Source organism: Notamacropus eugenii, chromosome 3 (assembly GCF_028372415.1).
Source record: "Notamacropus eugenii isolate mMacEug1 chromosome 3, mMacEug1.pri_v2, whole genome shotgun sequence".
Lineage (NCBI taxonomy): Eukaryota > Metazoa > Chordata > Mammalia > Diprotodontia > Macropodidae > Notamacropus > Notamacropus eugenii.
In genome coordinates, this window is record NC_092874.1 from 256,295,394 (window position 1) to 256,317,606 (window position 22,213).

The following is a 22,213-nucleotide window of genomic DNA, read 5'->3' on the forward strand; positions in this document are numbered from 1 at the left end:
GTTATCAGTACCTGGATGAGTACCATACTTTGCACTGAGGGAATCAAGGATTTTTGAAGTCTGGTTAGCCCTTCAGAGGATGTGGAGGTGCTGGACAGTGAGGAGAATAATGACTTTTAAATACAAGAACCTTAGCTCAGCTCTAACCTCTTACCTGTGTGACCATAAGCAAGAGCACCAGACCTGGAGTTAAGAAAGACTCATCTTCCTGAGTTCAAATCTGGCCTCAGAAACTTAGTAGCTGTGTGACCCTAGGCAAGTCCCTTAACCCTGTTTGCCTCAGTTTCCTCATCTATAAAATGAACTGGAGAAGGAAATGGCAAAACATGCTAGTATCTTTTTGCCAAGAAAACCCTAAATGGCATCATGAAGAGTCAGATGGAACTGAAAATGACTGAACCACAAAAAGGCTACTGGACTTTAGATCTATGGGCCTGTGACCAGATTGACCTCTAAGTCATAAAGGGACATAGTCGGTGTTTATTGCCTATGCTTATCTTCTAAATTTACAATAAATGCTGCTATTCTAATTGTTTCACATACCTTCACTTTGAACTAGCTACCTTCTGCTCTGAAAAATTTCTTTCCAAATGCAAAACGACAAAGAGATGACAAAAGACAGCATATGTGTGGCGGAAGAGACCAAATGTACCCAGGGAGCTGTAAAACTTGTCCTAGCTTTAGGCACGTAGGTAAAGGCTCTCAAGGTTGTGCAATACCCACTTCTCTGTACAGTTTCTGGAAATCTATTATCTGTGACACGCCCGAATAGACAAATCAGCAATCCCAAGCTGCTCTATATCTATTCAGTTTTTGATTAATGACAAAATAATTCAGTGATAGAACTAATTATTTGTATTTCTATCAAAGAGTTTGCTGAGAAATATTGAGAAAAGGGTCCTTTAGAAGAAAGAATATTTGAACGGTGTAGAAAAAAATAATAAAAGAGAATCCATCAACCAAGAAACATTTATTAAGTGCCTATTATTTGTCAGGCACTAGAGTCAAGGGACCTGGGTTCAAATCCTGGCTTTGATGCTTACTACCTGCATGACCTTGCAAGGAAATCACTTTGCCTCCTCTGGCCTTTAAAATGAGGGAGTTAGAGAAGGTAGTCTCAGAGGTACCTTCCAGCCAAAGACCTATTATGCTCCTTTAACCACAAATATGTAAACAGTGGGAAATAACAACAAAATCTGGGCAACTACAAAGAAAACAAGCTTCAGAAGGGGAGGAGGAAAAAAAAAACCAGAGGACATTTTTGTTACATCTTGTTAAATATATATATTTTGATAGGACTTCTGATTTCATCCATATAGGAAGCTCCCAGTGAGCTAACTTCCTCCACTGAAATGGCTCTTCACTTGCTCTACAACTACCAATCCTAGGCTTGCCTGAGGGCACTGACAGATTAGGTGACCCCACAGCCAGTCTATCTGAATCTAAGTCTTCCCAACTCTGTTATGACATTCTATCTCCTGAAATACACATCTTAAAACAACAAACAACAGAAGTTTATAATTTCAATGCCCAACACTTCGCATTTTTGCTTGCATATCTGAATGCTTTTACTGATGGTTAATAAATCAGCAATTAGGAACAAAAAGAAATTTTAATCTATAAGTTGGCCTTATCCTTATTTGTAGCTCTTGTAAGCACTTCGGTGGGAAGGAAAGGGAAAGTGGTGACTAATGAGATTTCTGATCGTTGCCTGGTCTATTTCATTTATCTCTGCTACTTCCTGCTACACTCGTGAGACAAGACAAGACAATTGAGAGGATGGCTACACTTCAACAAAGAATTAAAGCAATTAACTGCAAAAAATCTGTCATGACTAGAATGACATAAAGGTTATTAATTTGTAAGAAATAAAAAAGTTTCAGGTCAAGATTAACTGAAAATAGAGCCTGAGTCCCTTTGTTGAACTGAACATTTAAAAAATGCAAACGGATTTTGTAGATTACAAGAATTTCTTCGAAAAACCATAGGATTAAAAATTTGGTTTTAAAAAGTTGATACTATTTGGGATTCTTCAAGGTAGCATCAGAAAGTTTTTAAGAAAAAAGAATTTATAATGAAAGATAATTTTCAGAATGAAGACTCTTTTTTTTTTCTCTTTGACTCCATCTGCTAAGTCCCTTAATCTCTCAAGGCTCTAGGCAAGAAGGGGCTTCTTCACCCAGGAGTTCCCTATTCCAGTGAAATCTGTGCCTATCTTCTAAAGAATACTATGCAGCTTACCTCTACTGAAGGACTGAAGAATACTGGTAATGAAAAATTCTTCATTCAAATTTATTTATTCATTTACTTCCCTGTCTCTTGATTTCACCTGTATAAAGAGCTCCTCTATCACACACAGATCAACTAAGATAGTGTAGCTTGAAGTAGAGAGATTAAAGTGTTTATTAAGAGCTTACTATGTGCCAGGCACTGTGCTAAAAGTCTGAGAGGATTACCTTAGGGCACTAAGAGGTTAAGGGATTTGCCTACATCACAAAACCAGTGTATTATCAAAGGTGAGATTTGAACCCAGATCCTCAGATTGCAAGGCCAACTCTATTTACTAAGGTACAACTACTTTTTAAATTTTCTGAGTCAATGGTTAAAAAGAGGATGAAAACCTTACACTCTCTAAGCTGACACACCTCTGCCTGAAGCTAGGTGATACAGTGGGTTGATCAAATCCTCTTAAGTCTGAGGACCTAAGCTCAACTCCTACCTACAGGACCTGAATGACCACAGACAAGCCACTTTACCTTCTCTGGGGTTTCCTCAGGACCAGGCTTGCTGTCAGAAAGACTCACTCTCCTGAGTTCAAATCTGGCCTCAGACACTAGCTGTGTAAGCCTGGGTAAATCACTTAACCCTGTTTGCCTCAGTTTCCTCATCTGTAAAATGAGCTAGAGAAGGAAACGGCAAGCCACTCCAGTATCTTTGCCAAGAAAACACCAACCGGGGTCATGAAAAGTCAGACATGATGGAACAACAATAAAATGATAATTGGACTCTAGATCTATGAGCCTGTGACAAGGTGACCTCTAAGCCACATTGTAGGCACTTATTGCCTATGATTACCTTCTCAGTTTGTGATAAATGCTTTATTCCAATTATTTCACAATCAATTTCAAATCCAGCTTGGTACACTTACTTATCTGTGTGACCTTAGGTAAATCACTTAACTGCTATCTGTCTCAGTTTCCTCCTATATAAAAATGGGGATAATAATACCACCTACTTCCCAGGGTTGCTGTGAGGATAAAATGAGATGTTTGTAAAGTACTCTGCATACCTTAAAACACTAAATAAATGCCAGCTATTATTAATGTTACCTGTAGTGAGTCTGAGAATGCATCATCCTTGTTTTCAATTGGTCTGAACAGTTCCTTCTTCTTCTCCCGGTCCCTCATGTCAGGACTAGCAGCACTAATGAGCATCTTCAGGTTAGCTGTAGGGGTCCAGGGTTCGGCCTGAGGTCTGTCAGCAAGCTTAACTGGTGTAATTGGATTTCTTTCGGGTGTATAGGTTTTTTGCTTCGATAAATCAATTGGTTCATTTTTCATTGGCGTCTTTGGGGCCATCCTGGATCGATCAACAAATATATTTTCCTATTAAAGAGAGAGATTGTTTAGTGATGATAGGCCAAGTGAGGAGAACAGTTAATGAGCTGAGGTTATAAACAGGTCACTTAAGATGTCCATCATTAGCAGAGACATGAAAATAAAACCCAGCCCATAGGCCAAACGAATTGAATAAAAATTAGTGAGAGAGGTTAATGGGAGTTAAATATTGGGTAGGGTGAGAAATTCTGCCCAGCCAGCTGCTTCTCCTAATTCTTATTTAATTTGATTTTCATGGGATTTCCATGTGTGAGGGCCCTCGGTATATTGGCTAGCGAAAGATGCTTATGTGGGCAAGAGGTAGAAGGACATGGAGACAGAGTCAATGTGGGATGAGTCAATATAACAATACAACACAAGGGATCATGTGTTTTTTAAAAAGATATTATTTGTCCCTAAGGGGGGAAGCTCTGAGGTGTGTGACTTTGTATTCTGATAACATACTAAGTATCCACTATGCTAATGGAGCCACTATTGGCTAAACAGAGCTGAACTACAGGACAAACCAAATTTCAAGTCTTTTGACATGTCAGCTCATGTTAATTCTCCAGAAAATTGTCTAGAAAGGAAAAAAAAAATAGGCCTTGATTAATAATGGGCACATGAACAATAAAGAACATTTTAAACACTGCCTTTGTTCTGATTTGCATTCTATTTATCTGTGCATATATCTTATTTACCTTCCCAACAGACAGTAAACTGCTGGAGGACTGCGTCTTAAAACTTGGAACTGGAAGGTATCATCAGAAGTCAGAGAGCTAAGGAACAGAGCTTTGGACTTAGGAGTCAAGAAGATGAGTTCAAATCCTACCTCTGCACCTATTAGCTGTGTAAACCTGGGCAAGTTAGAGCTTCAGTTTCCTTATCTGTAAAATGGAGATAACAGTCCCTACCAAATGAGATAGCATGTTAAGTGCTTTGCAAACCTTCAAATACTATATAAAAACTAGTTATTATTACTATTATTATAATTTTGTCCAATCTTTTCATTTTACAGATGAAGAAAATGAGTAAGTAAATTATCCAAGGGTACAGAAGCCATGGATCTGGCAGAGCCAGGATCTGAACCTAGTCCTCTGACCTCAAATCCAGTACTCTCTCTACTATATCAAGCTACCTCCCTATCTTACATTGGTTTAAGCTTTACAAAGTGGTTTCCTACACTGTGAGTCAGGGAGCAAAAAATCTTATCATCCTCATTTTACAGGCTAAGGAAACTGAAGTTGATCATGGTTACAAAGCTAGTAAGAGTCAAGGACAGGACATGAAATTAGGGCTCTCCTGACTCTAAGCACAGTGCTCTTTGATAACTTCACAGGGCTCTTCCTCTTCACCAGTAAGTATCTAGCCTAGTACCTTTGACATTTTTGGGTGGGAGTTTGGACCTGTGATTTCACTGTCGTGGGGAATTCCTGGTATGGAAACTCCCTCCACCAAAGGAGACTGGCAACTCAACTCTAACTTAGAATTTATAGAGGGGGCCCTTGGGGATTATATGGCTTACCCAGGCTCCTACAAACATGTCAGATGAAGTAGTTGAACTCAGGCCTTCCTAACACCAAGATCGGCCCCTGAGACAAAATACCATGCTGTGTTTAGGAAGTGCTAAGCAATTATTAAATACACTTTTTCTAAAACAGGTTTTTGACATCCAAATAAAGCCTGCTAAGCATCTGGACTAGTCTGTGGTTAAGTTCACTTCAGTCAACTGTGCTCTCAAATAATTAAGGAAGTAGATAAAGTAAGTGGTATTTAGCATCCTCCACAGCCCTTGGTTTTAGCCTACACATAAAGTGTACATTGTTTTGGGTTGACAGAACTGAAGCAAACAGTAATTTTAAAAATAAAATATATTAATAAGATACATATTATATAATATTAATAAGTACATCATTTGAAGACGCATAAGATGATTTGTTTGGAGAACTTGGGGCTTCACCCTGCTCCTGACAGTAGGCATTGGCAGCGGTGTGCCTCTTACCATCCCTCTAGAGCCAAACAACAGGAGGGCAGAGAAATGAAGGTGGGAATTTCTCCTATGGTAGCAGAAGTCATCATAGGACCAGGAACCATTGCATGGCATTATCTCTTTGTAAATGAGTCTCTACCAATGTGCTAACCCAACAAAGAAATGATGTAGTAGGCAATGCCCAAATATTTTGTTATTGTTGTAAAATGAGCTGAAGAAGGAAACAGAAAATTACTCCAGCATCTTTGCCTGGGAAACCCCAAATGGGGTCACAGATAGTTGGATATGACTGCAGTGAGACAACAACAACTGGCAATCCCCAAATATTAAGATGACACATTTAGAGCTAGAAGGGAACTTCATCCCCCATATGAGGAAACTGAGGCCCAAACAAATTAAGTGACCTGCCCAAGGTCACACAGGTGGCAGAGATCTGAACCTAGGTCCTGGGACTCCAAATGCAGAATTCTTCCCATTGGGTCCATGCTGCCTCCTAAGTCAGCACCAGTGATGTTACACAATGGGGGCAAGATCACGACATCTCTAAATACCATAAAGATGAGGGGGAACAGTAGAAATGTCCAATCATTTCTGAGGCTGTACAACTTGTTTTCCCTGAAACGAACTTGTCATGGGTGAAAAACTGAGAAGATGCCGGGCATATCTTTAATATACCCCAAACAAAGGTATTGAAGGAGTCCAGTCTTTTCATTTTCTTCTGAGACATCATCAGTACAAAGTCATGGTTGCCTATGCTTCCTAGGGGAGGCTGGCAAGTGATATCTCCAGCTGATGACAAATGTTGCTTGGGCTGGACCCTTTTTACTGTCCATCTCCTTATGCCTAGACATAATAGTTAAAGTAATGGGAATAAAACTCACACTTGTATGGAGCTCGATGGTTAACAAATTGTTTTGCCACAACTTTTATCCAAGATGTATTGATATTCACATTACATAGGGGAGGAAACAGAGGCTTAAAGGTAAAGTGATATGTCTGAATTAAGGAACAGAGCTAGAATTCCCATTACAAATCTCTCCAAGTCCACTGCTCTTTCCACTGCACTGTCATATACTTTGGTTGAACAAATCTAGAATGCTTCTTTAAAAATGGAGGAGACTGAAGTCCTCTTACATTTAACTTATATTTTTCTCAATTCAAGTCTATTTCTTCATTATCACGACCAATGTCCTTGATATTGTCAAATGATTCAACAGTTGAAATTGATTTTCCTTGTTTTGCTGCTGTTGAAACCTCTTATATGTTTTATTACCTCTTCTTATAGGGGTTCTTTAGCTTTTTTATGTCATGGGCCCCTTTGGCAGCCTGGTAGAGCCTATAGACCCCTTCTCAGAATAATGCTGTTGCCTATGATCAAAACTGGAAAGAAATGCTAAATTTCAGCTCAATTTGTGAAAATAATGATGAATTGTTTTTCTAATCTCAGCTCACAGACTCCTTGAAATTTATCAAGGGGGCCCTGAATCCTAGATTAAGAATCCCTACCCTATTAGAATGTGAGCCCCTTCAGGGATCATCTTGTTTTTTTACTTGCATCCCTGGTGCTTAGCATACTGCTCTGCAGACAGTGATTAAAAACTATGTATTTTTTCATTTACTCTTTGTTTTTTGTAAAGTCCATAGTACTGGGATTGGGAACTTTCCAGGCAGAAACTTCCTCTCCTGTTACTGACAGATATTTGTCCAGCAATGTAGGAGTCTTAAGAGTTGCCTGGAGTACTGAGAGGTCGAGAGATTCGCCCAGGGTCACACAGCCTATATGTATCAGAGAATCTGAACCCAGGTCTTCCTTATTTCATATTGACTCTCTATCCACTACTCCATATGGTTTCTCTCACCTAACTTTAACCAGACATTTAATAACTGATTATTTTCTCTCTTCATGATATCCTGGCTTATAGTTAATTATTAACTCATTCTTCAATCTTTTTTTCTTGAGGTTAAATAATCCCAACTCATGCATTCTATTTTCTAGCACTTTCACACATTGTTTTGGGTCCTTCTCTTTTGATTCCATTAGAATGTGACTTCCTTCAGAGCAGGGGTTATCTTTTGTTTCTTTTTGTATCCCCAGTGCATAGCATAGATAGCACCTGGCACATAGTAGGCACTTAACAAAATGCTTATTGACAAGCTGGTTAAAATATGCAAGCTCAATCTGACATAGTGCCAGTAAGGAGACATCTTTATATAGACTATATATAGTGAGAAATGCCCTTTTCTAATCATCTGACAAAAAAAGTCACCGACCAAGAAAGCAAGCAAGCAAAACTCCTGAGTACCGACTTATAGTCTCAGGCTTTACCAAGGAAATCAAACGATACTTTCCAGTTTGTGGAAGCCTGACTATCTTTGTGCAATTCCATTGAACAAACATTTATTAAGTGTCTATTATGGGTCTTGCCCAGAAGTGAGATACAAAGACAAAAACCTAAATGATCTCTGACCTCAAAGAGTTTACCTATTTTGTTGGGGAGGGGAGGTGGAATAACAATTGCAAAGTTAAGTAGATAGAAATTATATACAAAGTAATTTCAGTGAGAGGCGGGGGAAGAGTTCTAACAACTGAAATCAGGAAAGGTCTCCTGGAGGAGGATACACTTGAAATGACCCTGGAAGGGAGCTACAGAGTCTGACAGGTAGAGGTAAGGGTTGGGGTGAGAGGTGGCAAAGAGCTTGGAGGACAAAGACAAAGGGGCAGGATATGGAATATCATGTGTGGGGACCATAATGGGCCAGTTTGGTTGAATGAAGAATTTCTGAAGGAATCAATCTGGAAAAACAGGTTGGAGTCAGATTGTGCTGGAATCAGAAGACTTGAGTTCAAATATGACCTCAGACACTAGTTTTGTGAACCTAAATAACTCACTTAACCTGTCTGTCTCAGTTCCCTTATCTGTAAAATGGGGATATTAGCACCTACTTCCTAGGTAGATTGTGAAGATTAATGAGACAGCAACTAGAAAGTGCTTAGCACTTAGTAGGCATTTAAGAAATGATTGATTCCTTCCTTCCAAAACAATGAAATTTATATTTCAGCTTAGAGGCGCCTGAGAACCATGAAGTTTTTTGCGCAGGGGGTGTGGCATGGTCAGACCAGTGCTTTACGAATATAATTTGGAAGCTGTGTAACGATGGACTGGAGAGAGGAAATAATTTAGCATAGTCTTATTTAGATATCCTTAAAGATTTTGAATTCATATATTTTTCTATGTCATTTCTCTCTACATACAGTTTAGGTTAAAAAAATGCTTCCTTAAGGAATACAATTTTGGGATTTTTTTTTTCTTGAGCAAAGAGTATGTCCTTAAAAACAATGGCACTTGGTTGAGTGCCAGCTTTGCGGTGTGACTGAGGTGGGTCATCCCTTTTCTAAGCCTGTTTTCTTATCTCTCAATGGAGAGAATATCTGCCCTCTTTCCCAAGGATGTTTGGAAAAAAATGAGATAATAAATGTGAAAGGGTACCGTCAACTCTAAAGCCTTATGTAAATATAATATATTCTAATTATCCTCCTTCCTTATACAAACTAGTCAAAGGGTATGAAGAAATGATATGCAAAAGAATTAATCATTTTATAAACTTCAAAATAATGCCAGAATATCACATGCTATTCTTATAAAAACCCTACTTATTTAGCTGAAAAGGACCTTAACAAGAAATCTAATTTAACACCCTCATTTTACAAACAAGAAAACAGACTTTGGAATGGAAAGTGATTCTGTCCACTATGAGCCAGGTAATAAGTGCCAAGAACCATAATTGGAACTCAGGTCCACCTGATCCAAATCCAGCGGTTTTTCCATGAGCATAGATTTTGAGTTGGAAGAGACCTTTCCAATTAGTCCAATTTCCTCATTTTACAGATGAAGAAACTGAGGCTAGGGTTACTGGCCCATAGACACAAAGAGCATGTTCATCCTAGGTGGTGCAGTGGATAGAGCACCAGTGCAGGAGTCAGGAAGACCTGAGTTCAAATGTCACCTCAGACATTTGACACTCACTAGCTGTGCGACCTTGGGCAAGTCACTTAACCCCAATTTCCTCATCCTGGGTCATCTCCAGTCATCCTGATGAATATCTGCTCACTGGATTCAGATGGCTCTGGAGGAGAAGTGAGGTTGGTGACCTGCATAGCCCTCCTTCACTCAAAACAAAGTCAAGTGCAAGTCATGTCATTATTTCTCTGATGGCATGGTTAGACACAAAGAATGAGGAAGTGTTGAAAGCAAGCCTAAGCCCAAGTTTTCCTGAGTCCAAGCCTGGCACTCTACCTCTATGCCATGACTCTCTCACCAATGGACACCACACCTGCCAACTGATTGTTACTGAAGAAGAAAGTACTTATTAGCAACTGCTCCTTAAAAACTTATCAAGTCAGTTCTATGATTATTGCTAAATCTAAATATAAGGTCAAATAAGCCATGAAAAGTTAAGTGACTTAACCACAGTTAAAGAAATGGCTAAGCCTAGATGAAAATTCAGTTTTAAAATTTGATTTAGCATCAAGAGGGGTTACATTAGATGACTTCAAAACTAATTCTTAACTATAAAAATCCTATGAACTAGGACTATTTGCTTGCCTCTGCCTAAAAATGCACAGCAATTTATCAAGTAACAATATATAATTCATGGCTTATAGCATCTCTAGTTGATCAGAGGCAGTGGATAGAGCACTGGACCTGGTGTCAAGAGGATTGGAAGACTCAGAATCCAGCCTCAGTTACTTGCTAGCTGTATGACCCCAGGCAAGTTATTGAAGCCTTCCTCAGTTTCCTCATCTATAAAATGGGGATAATAAAAGTACCTACCTCCTAGGGTTATTGTGAAGATCCAGCGAGATGCTACTTATAAAGTGTTCTGTATACCTTATAATGATTTATAAATGCTAGCCATCAGTGCAGTTACTGGCCAAAGGACAATGCTATTGAGACCAAGGTCTTGGATTCTGTTACCACAAGGGCCAATTAGCTTTATCTTGCTTCACGGATAAACAGTACCATTAAGCCTAGCCAGTTACTGCTTAATAAAAACAGTAACAGCTCACTCACATTTATATATTGATGTAAAGTTTGCAAAACACTTTACATATCTCAGTTGATCCTCACCACAACCTTGAGACATTAATATTATCCCTATTTTTACAGCCGAGGAAACTGAGGCTCTGAAAAATTAAGTTACTTTTTCAGAGTAACACAGCCTGAAGTGATATCTGAACCTGGGTCTTTCTGCCTACTATACTTTATCCACCATTACACCTGTTGGTATAGGATAGAGCTGGCTCAGTGCATAACTATCACCAAAACTGTTAAGAATTCAAGTTCTCTGAGAGAGTCCATTAACTTATATTCTTCTACTGACAGTACCGGTATCACTATGGGTAGAATGGAAAATGTTTGTTTGAGGTATGCTTGTGGGTTGTTATAAGAACAGCTTACATTTCAACTATCCCAACACCAGTGAGAGATAACTTACCTGGTAGTAACTGAAACAGCATTTTAGTATGATACAGTACTGTTATCTAAGTTCAAATCTCATCTCTGACGATTATTACCTGCATGACACTTAACTTCATGGGGCCTCAGTTTCCCCATCTACCAAAGGAAGGGTCTGACTGAACTAGACCATAACAGCTCCCTAAATAGAAATCCAGTGACCTGCATTTGCTTTTCAAAATGGCTTAACTGGTACATAAGGCTAAATATTCAACGATGCTGGAGAAAAATATATCCATCGTGGTTTAAAAAATGATGATAATTGCAGCTTTTCAGAGAATATACCGAGATTGTATTCATAGCAATATTAGATACTGAAAGCATGTGAGTTTCCTCATTTGCCAGGAATTTACTAATGCTGACCTCCGAGGAAGGTGCAGTTGTAGGAAAAATACTAAATAAAGCCAAGCTGGATTTACTCGCAATACAAGTTAACACCACAGAATTACAGACGGAGTTAAAAGGGGCAATCTAGGTCCAACCTCTCCATTTTCACAGAAATGGAAATTCAGCTTTCAGAAAAGTTAAGTGACTCGTCCAAGGTCACCCAGGGAGTGCGTTCAGTGGCCCAGCCTGGGATATGCTGAACCCAGAGGGGTTCCAGGCTCCGCACACTTACCTTTTGTGCATTCTCCCCATCTTCAATCACAAATTCTAGCCTGGGCTGCCTGGGGCTGATCAGGTCTTGCAGGGTTAAACAGTTGAGCTCCATCTGTTTAGTTACAATTAAACAGGAAAAAGCGACTTTCAGAATTTGGGAACCTCGTCCTGTCCTTTGCCAGCCTCCCTCCCCTCCTCATCTCAGCTTGGCCCGGGCACACGTCTAAAGAGCGCTCAAACAGCTCGGAAAACGCGCGGGGGAAACGAGCCCGGACCCAAGCAGCCCGGACCCGAGCAGGAAAAGGCAGCCGCGCGGCCGCGCCGGGCCGGACCTGTCAGGGAGCCGCGGGGTCTTCCCGGGCAGGGGATTCTGGCGCAAAGCGCCGCCGCCCAGGGGCAGCAGACTTCGGGCAGAGCCCCCCAAGGAGGAGCCCCCCACCGGCCGCGGTCTCCTCCCGGCCCTCGGGACCCCCAGCCGCGCTCCTTACCGAGGAGGCTCCCTCCGGCCTCGGCCTCGGGCCGCTCAGCGGCGGCGCCTCGACCTTGACCATGGGCCGACCGGGGCCAGCCCTGCCCGCCGAGCCCGCGCCAAGCGCCCGCCGATCCCGACTGCGGCGCCCAGCTGCCCCGGCCCCGCTAAAGCGCCGGGTTCTGGCGCCTTGAGACGGAATGCGAGGCCCCAGCCAATGGGCGGCGGCCGGAGGGGGAGCCCCGCCAATCCCGAGCGTCCGGAATGTTGGCGCTCGGCTCGGCGCGTCCCGGCTCCGGACCCGCCCGATGGCAGCCCGGGCGCTCCCCTCCCCCTTCCGGCTACCTGCGAGACGTCAGGCGGCGGGTCAATTTCTGCCCGGCCGGGGCGGGAGGGGCCCGGGGGCGTGGGGAGGGGGCGTGCCGCGGGGGGGGGGCAGCGCCTCTTTTGTCGCGCCTGGGAGGCGGCTCCGCGGCGGGCCAATGAGCGCGCGGCCGAGCAGATGGAGCCGCGAAAAACGATCCGCGGATCCCCGGGACGCCCAAGGCGCGCCCCCGCCCCGCGAACAGCCACCTGCCGGGGCAGCGGGGGAAGCCGGGGCGCCCGGGCTTGTCGGGGCACGGTCCGAGCCCGGCCCGAGGAGGCCCGAGCCCCGGGGGCCCCCTGGGCCCGGAGCAGATGGCGAGGCGGTTACGGGGGTAGGGGGGACCTCCGGGGAGGCTTGGGGGCGGGCGGGGGCGGGGCCCGTGCTGGATCGCACTCCGCCGCGGGAAAACTTTGTGGGCGTGGCTCGGATGGCAGCACTGACTAACGCCCCCCCAGCCCCCGGGCCCCCCCAGCCTCCCATCCCAGCAGCCCCCCAGCCCCCCCAGTCCCCCCTCCCTCCAGCCCCTTCCCCGCCTCCCCACTGCACCCCGCACCTGTGAAACAAGTGTTCGTGGATTGCACGGGTCGGCCACAATTCAGAAAACAGACTTCCCTGCAATGATTCTCTGTTACGTGCTCCGTCCCCAAATCCTCATTTATCTTTAAAAATGTGACCCTTGGCAGTCATTGTATTTTTTCTGACACTTGGTCGGAACACCTCGGGGCAAGCCACGGATCCGTTTCATGGGAGAGCTCAGGCCCGAACAGAAGGGGGTTCTTGCCTGGGTGCTGGGCTTCCGCGGGTGAGGTAGATGACCCTCCATAGATACTGCTAGGTTAACGAAATCCAAAGGAAAAGAAAGCTGGAAAAGGACACGAACCGAGCAACCCACGTGGAAAGTCTAGTCTAGTCAGTCTAGTGAGTATTAACGAAGGTCCTCCGTGTGTGTGGGAGAGACAATCCTTACCCTCCAAGCGCTTACGTTCTATTGGGAAACAGCACAGATAGATAGAAAAGGTATCACTGAAAGATCAGCGAGGGAATCATCTCTTCCATCTCTCTAACCCCAAACCAACCTGGCAGCCCAAGAGTGCCAAGAGTGCCAGGGAGCCCACAGAGTGAGGTCTCCCTCCAAGAGCATTTTCTCTTCCATTCCCTAAGCCTCTTTCCCAATTAACCTCCTCCCTCTCCCCAACCCTCTCTAAGTCTTTGACCTCATGGTGTCAAATTCAAATAGAAACTGATTCTGGTAGGCAACATATTGACTTAGAAAAGCACGAATTAACATTATATTTCATTTTGTTTTATATTTATATGCCTAAATGTGTAAAATTATATATATTACATTGTATATAAAAATACATGTCATATAAAATTATATATTATATGTAAACATATAAAAATAATATAATTATATAAATATATAAAATTATATGTATTACATTTTGTGTAAAAATATAGAATATATAAAAATTATATATAATATGTAAATATATATTATATAATATATAATGCTATATATAATATATATTATGTTGTATATGATATATGAGTTATATGTAAAACAGAATATATTAAAATTATATATCATATATAAATATAAACAAACATATATAAATGTATAAAATTATATATATTATATTACATGTAATATATAAATATTATATGTATTTTATTATATATAAATATATAAAATTATATATATTCACATTTTAATCTGGTTCAGGCCCTACAGGATTTCTACACAAATATGAACCGTCCTATATATGTTTTCTCCTCCAATCAGAACATGAACTTCAGAGCAGGACCTGTCTTGCTTTTTTATTTGTATCCCAGACCCTCAGCATAGTGCTTGATACTTATTAAATGATTAATAAATTTTTTTCTACCTCACCCCAGTGATGGTGAAGGTAGGGAAAATGATCAAGAAAGTCTTTGTATAGGAAGGATATGTCACTTCTGTTGAGATTCAAAGGAAACTAGGGATGCTAAGATTCAGAGGTGCATAGAAAGCTCTTTCTAGGCGTGGGGAGGGGGTACAGAACTGACTGAGTCAGGAATATGGAATGTCCTGTCAGCAAAAGAAGGGAGAAAGAGAATGGTATGTCTGGCAAAGTAGCTAAGCCAGATTGTGAAGGGCCTAATACAGGAGTTTCCATTTTATCCTCAAGATAATTAATAAGGAAGCACTGGGAAATCTTGAGTAGCAGAGTGATGTCAAACTGGTGTTTTTTTTAAGGAACATTATTTTGAGGGATAGGTTGGAGAGAGGAGAGACTCAAGGCAGAGGGACCTGTTAGGAGAGGTTATAGTGTGAGAGGTAATGAAGGCTTATGGTAGGGTAATTTTGGTGTGAATTGAGGGAGGGGGAGGATGAAGGAAATATTGTGGGAGTGGAAGAGACAATGTGGCGATATGATCAGTGGAGATGGTGAGGGACAATGTAATTGAAAATGAAAGGTGATGAACCTGGGTGATTGGAAAAAGACAAGTTCAGAAGAGGGACAGGTTGTGGGGTAAAGAAAATGAGTTCTGCTTAGGACAGGTTGAGTTTGAGATACCCATAGCATATCTATCAGGAAAGGTCAAAGTCACTTGGTGATGTAGGCCTAGTGCTCGAAGTGACAGAGTAGGGCTGAATTTATAAATTTGGAAGGTATCTGCATAGAGGTGATAGTTAAATCCATGCAAGCTGATGAGGTTACCAGGTGGGAGCATATATAGAGAAAAAAGTTGCCTCACAAGTAAGTCCAAGTTTTTGAGTTCTTAGGTTTGAGAACTTGGTGATTGGGCCTTCTAGAGAAAGAAGTCTCTTGGCTTCAGGGTCAGTTCTCTATCCGTATGTCACATGGCCTAATAGGATAAAAGATTTAGAACTGAAAGGGACTTTGGAGGTCATGGGGTACAACTGAGGCAAACAGAGGTTGTGACTTGCCTAGGGCCACCCAACTAGTAAGTGAGGTAGGATCTGAACTCAAGTTTTCCTGACTCCAAACCTGGTATTCTTTCCACTGTGCCAACTAGCTGCCTTAGTGCAAAACAAAAGCACTTAATGAAATCACATGATAAGAAAATTAGCAATAAAATATTTTTTCTCATAAATATATATATGCTACCAATGGGAACTCCAGAATGGACATATGTAGGGACCATATATAAGGAAGAACACTAGAGAAAAAATGTGTGGCCAGGGAACATGTATGAAGGAGCATGACATAGGAAACATACAGCTGGGGTACACATATGAAGGGACATGAAAAGAGCATGTGGACAGAGTATATGTATGGAGCAAGAGGTATGCCGTACATGTTTAGCAACTAGCTCTCTAAAAAAAATGTAACCATAACACACATAATTTTTATCTGCATTATTAACATTTTTGCTACCACTTTAAAACCATCAAAACAATAAAATAAAACCCTGATTTTTTAATATTTGTCAGTTTCTGATGTATAGATGCTCACATTGAAAATTTAGTAATTGGCTCTCCTGAATTGGTATGAGCTGGCTCTAGCACATCACCGACAGAAGTGTATATACGGAGGATGCTTCTGATGCTTTGGAGCCGTTGGCAGTGTCTGAACATGAATGTCTCATTCTGTACCTATACATCCATTCTCTGCCAGTGCATGGGAAGCATGATTCACCACCCGCCTTGAGTAGTCATGATTGCTCATAGCATTGATCAGAGATCTTAAATTTTTCACGATTGTTTTCCTTTGCAGTGGTATAGTCATCATATAAATTATTTTCTTGATCCTGCTCATTACACTCCCTGTTAGTTCATACAAATCTCCCCAGATTTTTTTGACTCTGTCCCTTTAGTCATTTCTTATAGTGCAATGATATTTCATTACATCCATATACCATAATTTAGTCAGCCATTTCCTAGTTGAAAGGTCCCTATTCTGGTTTCAGTTCTTTGCTAATTTAACAGTTTTAGACCCTTTTAGAACCCTTCTAGAACCTTGTTGGATTGTGTTCTAGGGAGAGTTAGTTTCCTCTATATGACCTTTCTCATTGTCATTTTAGTGAGAATTATTTTTGGCAATAGGTGTTCTTTATCCTCTTTGTTTTCCTGTATGGATAGACCAAACCCTTTTTTTGAGTGATTATAGGCCTCATTTGGGGAAGCTCTACCATATGCTGGGACTTGGTGTGATTAGAACATTATCATTCACAAACAGGATCATCTGGAGGATTTCACTATCTGTCAGGGATCTGAGATCTTCTTCAGCTTGTATTCTGAGCTGGCTCCAACATAGGGTTGAACATTTTTGGCAGCATGGTTTCTTGTTTTGTTGCGGTTCAGTCATGTCCAACTCTTTGTGAACCCATGGTACACGGCATGCCAGGTCTTCTATCCTCCACTATCTCCTGAAATCTGTTCAAGCTCATCTTCATTGCTTCCATGACACCATTTATCCGTCTCATTGTCTGCCATCCCCTTCTCCTTTTGCCTTCAATCTTTCATGATATCAGGGACTTTTCCAATGAGTCTTGTTTTCTCATTGTGTGCTTTGTTTGATATTAAGAATTAGAAGGTCATCAAACAAGATGATCTATTGTTATGGCTTATAATTTTGACATATATTTGAAAGACACTTTGGTAATAATAATGGTTTAATAGCAGCTGGGTGGCTCAGTGGATAGAACTCAGGGTCTGGAATCAGGAAGACCTGAATTAAAAATCTAGCCTCCAACACTTACTAGCTATATGATCCTGAGCAAGTCACTTAACCTCATTTCATCAACTGTAAAAGAGATATAATAATAGCACTCACCTCCCAGTGTTGTGAGGATCCTAAGAGACAATATTTGTAAAAAAAAAAAAAAAAGTGCTTAACACGATTCATGGTGTATGGTAAATGCTTAATAAATGTTTGTTTCCTTCCTTTATACCCTTTAAGGTTTATAAAACAATACATGTAAAGAGAAATAATGCAAAAAAAATCTGGAAAGATTGGTTCAGGTCAGACTGTGAAGGCTTTACATGACAAACTAACTTGTTATCTTAAAGGCAATAGGGAGCCACTGAAGATTCTTGAGCAAGAATATAATGTGGTCAGACCTGGTTTTGATAGCATACATTCTCTCAATTCTGGGAGGTTAAGTGCTCTTGTTATTTCACAAATGAGCAAACAGGCTCAGAGGAGTTATTTAACTAATGACTAATGTAGTATTGCATGGCTAATATTTGTCTGAGGCAGGATTTGAACCCATTTCTTTTTTGCTTCAAATTGAGCATTCTACGCAAGATACCATGCTGTCAAGGGAGACTGAGTCGCAGAGTCACACAGATGAAACAGTATCTCTACTGTGGGGAGGAGAGAATATTTAGGAAGAGAAATAAAAAATGGTGAAAAGTGTTAAGAGGAAAAGAAGGTTAAGAACTGAGAAAATAATGTTAGATTTAGAAGTTATGAGATCAATGATAACCTGAAGAGAGCTATTTTAGTCATATGGTGAAGTCTGAAGCCAGATAACAAATGCAGACAGCTTTTTCCAATATGTCTTTTATCTTCATCTATATTTTTGTCCATATCCATCAATATCTCTATCTTTAATGCATTTAAGAAACATCAAGCGTGAACTCTTCAATATACAAAAAAGGAACAAGAAGAGGACTGACTGTATATGAAGCTTTGAACTCCTGTTACATAGTTTTTAAAAGTATATATTAAATTTAACACAATAGTAACAAAACTGCTGCCATCTCATCTATTTCCCCTTCTGAATTTTCTTCTGCTCTCTTCTATGTATTAAAAGAAAGTTTCATTGGCACTTACCCTTTCTCTTCCTTCCTTCCTTCCTTCCTCCCTTCCTTCCTTTCTTCCTTCCCTCCCTCTTTACTTCCTCCTCCCTCCCTCCTCCCTCTTTCCCTCCCTCCCTTCCTTTCTTCTTTCTTTTCCTCCATCCCTCCCTCCCTCTATCTCTCCTTCCCTCCTTCATTCCTTCCTTCCTTCCTTCCTCCTCTCCCTCCTTCCTTCCTCTCTCCCTCCCTTTCTACCTTCCTTCCGTATTTCCTTCTCTTCTATTTCTTTTTTTACATCATCATCATCTCTACCTAGCTATTTACCTCCCTTCCCTGCCTTCCCTTACAAATATGAATAACAAATATGAATAGACAAGCAAAACCATTTCCCATACTGGGCATGTCTAAAAATGCATGCCTCATTTTGTACCTCTTTCTTCATTACCTCTCTGCCAAGAGTAGAGTGGCAGGCTGCCTTGGACCAGATGATTCTGAGGCCTCTTCCGAAACCATGGTTGGCCCTGCATTCATTGGTCAGAGTTCTGAAGTCTTTCCAAGTTATTTTCCTTTATGATTACAATCATTGTAGGCAGCTAGGTATAATAATGGCTGGAGCACTAGACTTAGAATCAGAAAGACAGAATTCAAATCAAACCTCAGAAACGTACTAACTCTGTGGGCCTGGGCAAATTACTGAACTTTTGTATCTTCATTTTTTCAGAAACTGTAAAACAGAGATAATAATGTCATCTTCCCCACAGGATTGTTGAGAGGATCAAATGAGATAATGTATGTAAAGTGTTTTGCAAGCTTTTGTTGTTAAGCCCTGTCCAACTTTTTGTGACCCTGTTTGGGGTTTTCTGAGCAAAGATACGGGAGTCATTTGCCATTTCCTTCTCTATCTCATTTTACAGATGAGGAAACTAAGGCATATAGGGTTAAGTGACTTGTCCAAGGTCACCCAGCTAGTAAGTGTCTGAGGCCTGTTTTGAACTCGGGTCTTCCTGATTCCAGGCCCAGTACTTTATCCACTGTGCCACCTAGCTGCCCCTTAAAGTAGTGTATACATGTTACCTACTGTCATCACTATGTATGATTGTTCTGGTTCTCACTTTACTCTGCATCAGTTCATATAAGTCTTTCCAGCTTTTTTTGAATCTATTACTATCATCAGTTCTAAAGGTACAATAATGTCTTTACATTCCTGTACCATAATTTGCATAACTATTCCCAAATCATCAGCATCACTTTAGTTTCCAGTTCTTTGCTACAACAAAAAGTGAGGCTTTAAATATTTTTATGTATATGGGTCATTCTCCTCTGTCTTTGACCTCTTTGGAGGAATATGACTAGCAATAGTATCTAGTTGAATGAAGGGATATTCCCAGTTCAGTGACTTTTGGATCTAGTTTGTAGGAAATCTTTTTTTTTAATTGTAAGGATTCAGATTGTGAAAGATGGTTATACTGTGCTTGAGAAGACATCATGGTCAAGTAATAATTTTTTAAGGATAAAAGAGGCAGAGAGAGAGAGAGAGAGAGAGAGACAGACAGACAGACAGACAGAGAGAGAGAGAGACAGAGAGAGAGAGAGAGAGAGACAGAGAGACAGAGAGAGAGACAGAGAGAGACAGAGAGACAGAGAGAGAGAGAGACAGAGATCAACACGGAGACAGAGCACTGACAATGGAAAGCCTTGATTTTTTAAAAGAAAGTTAGGGTATAAGACCCTCTGCTGAGAAGGAAGGAGGGAGTAGGTAGTATAAGAGGCTGGAGGACAGATCAGAAGGTCTGGAATAACTGTTGTGAGTATTGTTAATAGTGAATCAATTAGTCCTAGAGAAGATAAATGGTATTGTTAGGAAATATAGCTAGTAAATGTTGAAGCTGGGATTTATATCTAGTTTAAACTCCTTTGTTATCTTAACTACCCTCAGAGCCTAATATTTTGTAATTTTTTTTTCTGGTTGGGGGAAGGAAAGGGAAAGATGAACCCGATATTCAATTTGATTTAATTCAACCATCATTTTTTACTAAGTAACAAATATATACTCAAGGCTCTATGCTAGATACCATACAGACAAAAACACAATCCCTGCCCTCAAAGAGTTCAGATTCTACTGTTAGAAACATCATATACATCTATAAATGTCCAAGTCACTTACTAGGTACAGGTAGGTAGCACAGTGAATAGACCACTGGGCCTGGAGTCAGGAAGGCTCGAGTTCAAATGTGGCTTCAAACATTAGCTGGGTGACCCTGAGCAAGTCACTTAACACTGTTTGCCTCAGTTTTCTAATCTGTAAAATGAGCTAGAGAAGGAAATGGCAAACCATTCCAGTATCTTTACCAAGAAAAAAACCCAAAGGGCATCACCAAGAGTTGGGAATGACTGAAATAACAACAACCAGAGTAAAGAATTTGAAATCAAGAGGATGCTCATGAATTGGGGAATGACCGAAATGACTGAACAAGAAAAACCATTTGCTAACTGTGCAATCTTAGGAATCCACTAAACATCTCTGGGTCTCAGTTCCCTTGTCCCTAAAATAAGGACATTGGACTGAATGAGTTCTGTGGTCCCTTCCTGTTCTAGTGCTGTGATCTTATGATCCTTTGACCTCCAAGCTTCCTTGCAGCTCTAAATTCTTGAGCACATGAGGTAAATACAGCATAGTGAAGAAGGGAGAGCTTGCTAAGTCAGCTAGCAGTTAAGTGCCTACTACGTGCTGAACACATGTGCTGAACTGGGGGGTATAAAGAAAGGCAGAAGAGAGTCCTTCTCTTAAGGAGATAGTCTAATGTGGAGAGATACCATTCAAATCCCTATATTCAAATAAGATATAGACAGGATAAAATGGAGATAATCACAGAGGAAAGGTTAAGATGAACTATGAAATGATTCTTATAGAAGATGGGACTCTAGCTGAGACTTCAAGGAAGCCAGGGAAGATGGAGATGAGGAAGGAGAAAGTTCCAGACATGGGGAACAGCCAGTGAAAATAGCTGGATTCAGGAGATGGAGTATCTTGTGTGAGGAACAGAAAGAGGGCTGGCATCACTGGAGAGCGAGAAGAGGGAGCTCTTTTTGAAGAACCTCAGTTTTTTCACTGAAATATGAGGCAAAGTTCTTAACTGGGAGGGTAGAGGTAAGGGGAGCTGTGGAAGATTTGAGGAGGAATGAAAACATTTGGAAAAACCACTGTGGTAAGTGGGATACTGAATTGATTAGGGCGGTATAAAATGTTGCCTTGCTGTTGTGAGGGCTCAGTTCAGATTAAGTAACATCAATTTATGGTGGGAATCATCTGAGGTTGTTGATTGGTGGGACAAGAACTTCAATAGGATAAAAGGGCAAGCGACCCTAGAGCACAGGATTGTGTTGAGTTGAAATGGTTCATCAAGAGGTCTAAGAGGGGAAAGGAGGAGATTGTAGCCAGTACAAAGGCAATGGCCTAGGAACTGAAGGGTTGAAAGATTGAAAGTCATAGTGAGGTCAAAGAACAGGATTCAGAATATCAAGGCAGAAGGAGGGAGGCATGACAGCAGGTTATGGTTAGATAAAGTAATTTCAGCATTCATGAACAAATGTTGAACATGTGTGGGTGAAGGCTAGATCAAGGGTGTGACTACTTCTCTGTGTAGCTCTGGGGAGTGGAGAAATAGGTCATGGGAAAATGAGTAAGTTGATAAACTGAGAGATTAGAGTATTTGAGGGCATATCTATATGTGTGTTCAAGTACCCTAGTATGAGTGCAGGAGTTGAGAAGAGAAAGACTATGTTCCAGGCACTGAACTCATTGAGGAAGGAAAGTGATTGTGTTGGAGCTTTGCAGATAACAGCTACCAGAATCTTGACTGGGTGATAAATATGGATTGAATGACCCTCAGAGGAGGAAAAGTTACTGAGTAATGGTGATA

The 22,213-nt window shown here is 41.1% G+C and overlaps 1 protein-coding gene across 2 annotated transcripts in view; it reads right to left on the reverse strand.

Moving 5' to 3' along the window:
* Nucleotides 1–12,500, reverse strand: part of E2F7 (E2F transcription factor 7) — a 54,743-nt gene extending 42,243 nt beyond the window's left edge. The window contains exons 1-3 of one of the 2 annotated variants that reach the window (XM_072655439.1): nucleotides 12,191–12,500; nucleotides 11,722–11,814; nucleotides 3,330–3,605 (exon numbers count right to left, since the gene is read on the reverse strand). In XM_072655439.1, coding sequence (XP_072511540.1) covers nucleotides 3,330–3,605; nucleotides 11,722–11,814; nucleotides 12,191–12,253 — 432 coding nt within the window. In that variant the 5' untranslated portion in view covers nucleotides 12,254–12,500. The remainder of the gene's footprint in view (nucleotides 1–3,329; nucleotides 3,606–11,721; nucleotides 11,815–12,190) is intronic. The other variant, XM_072655438.1, reaches the window with a different exon arrangement.
* Between the last annotated feature and the right edge of the window lie 9,713 nt (nucleotides 12,501–22,213).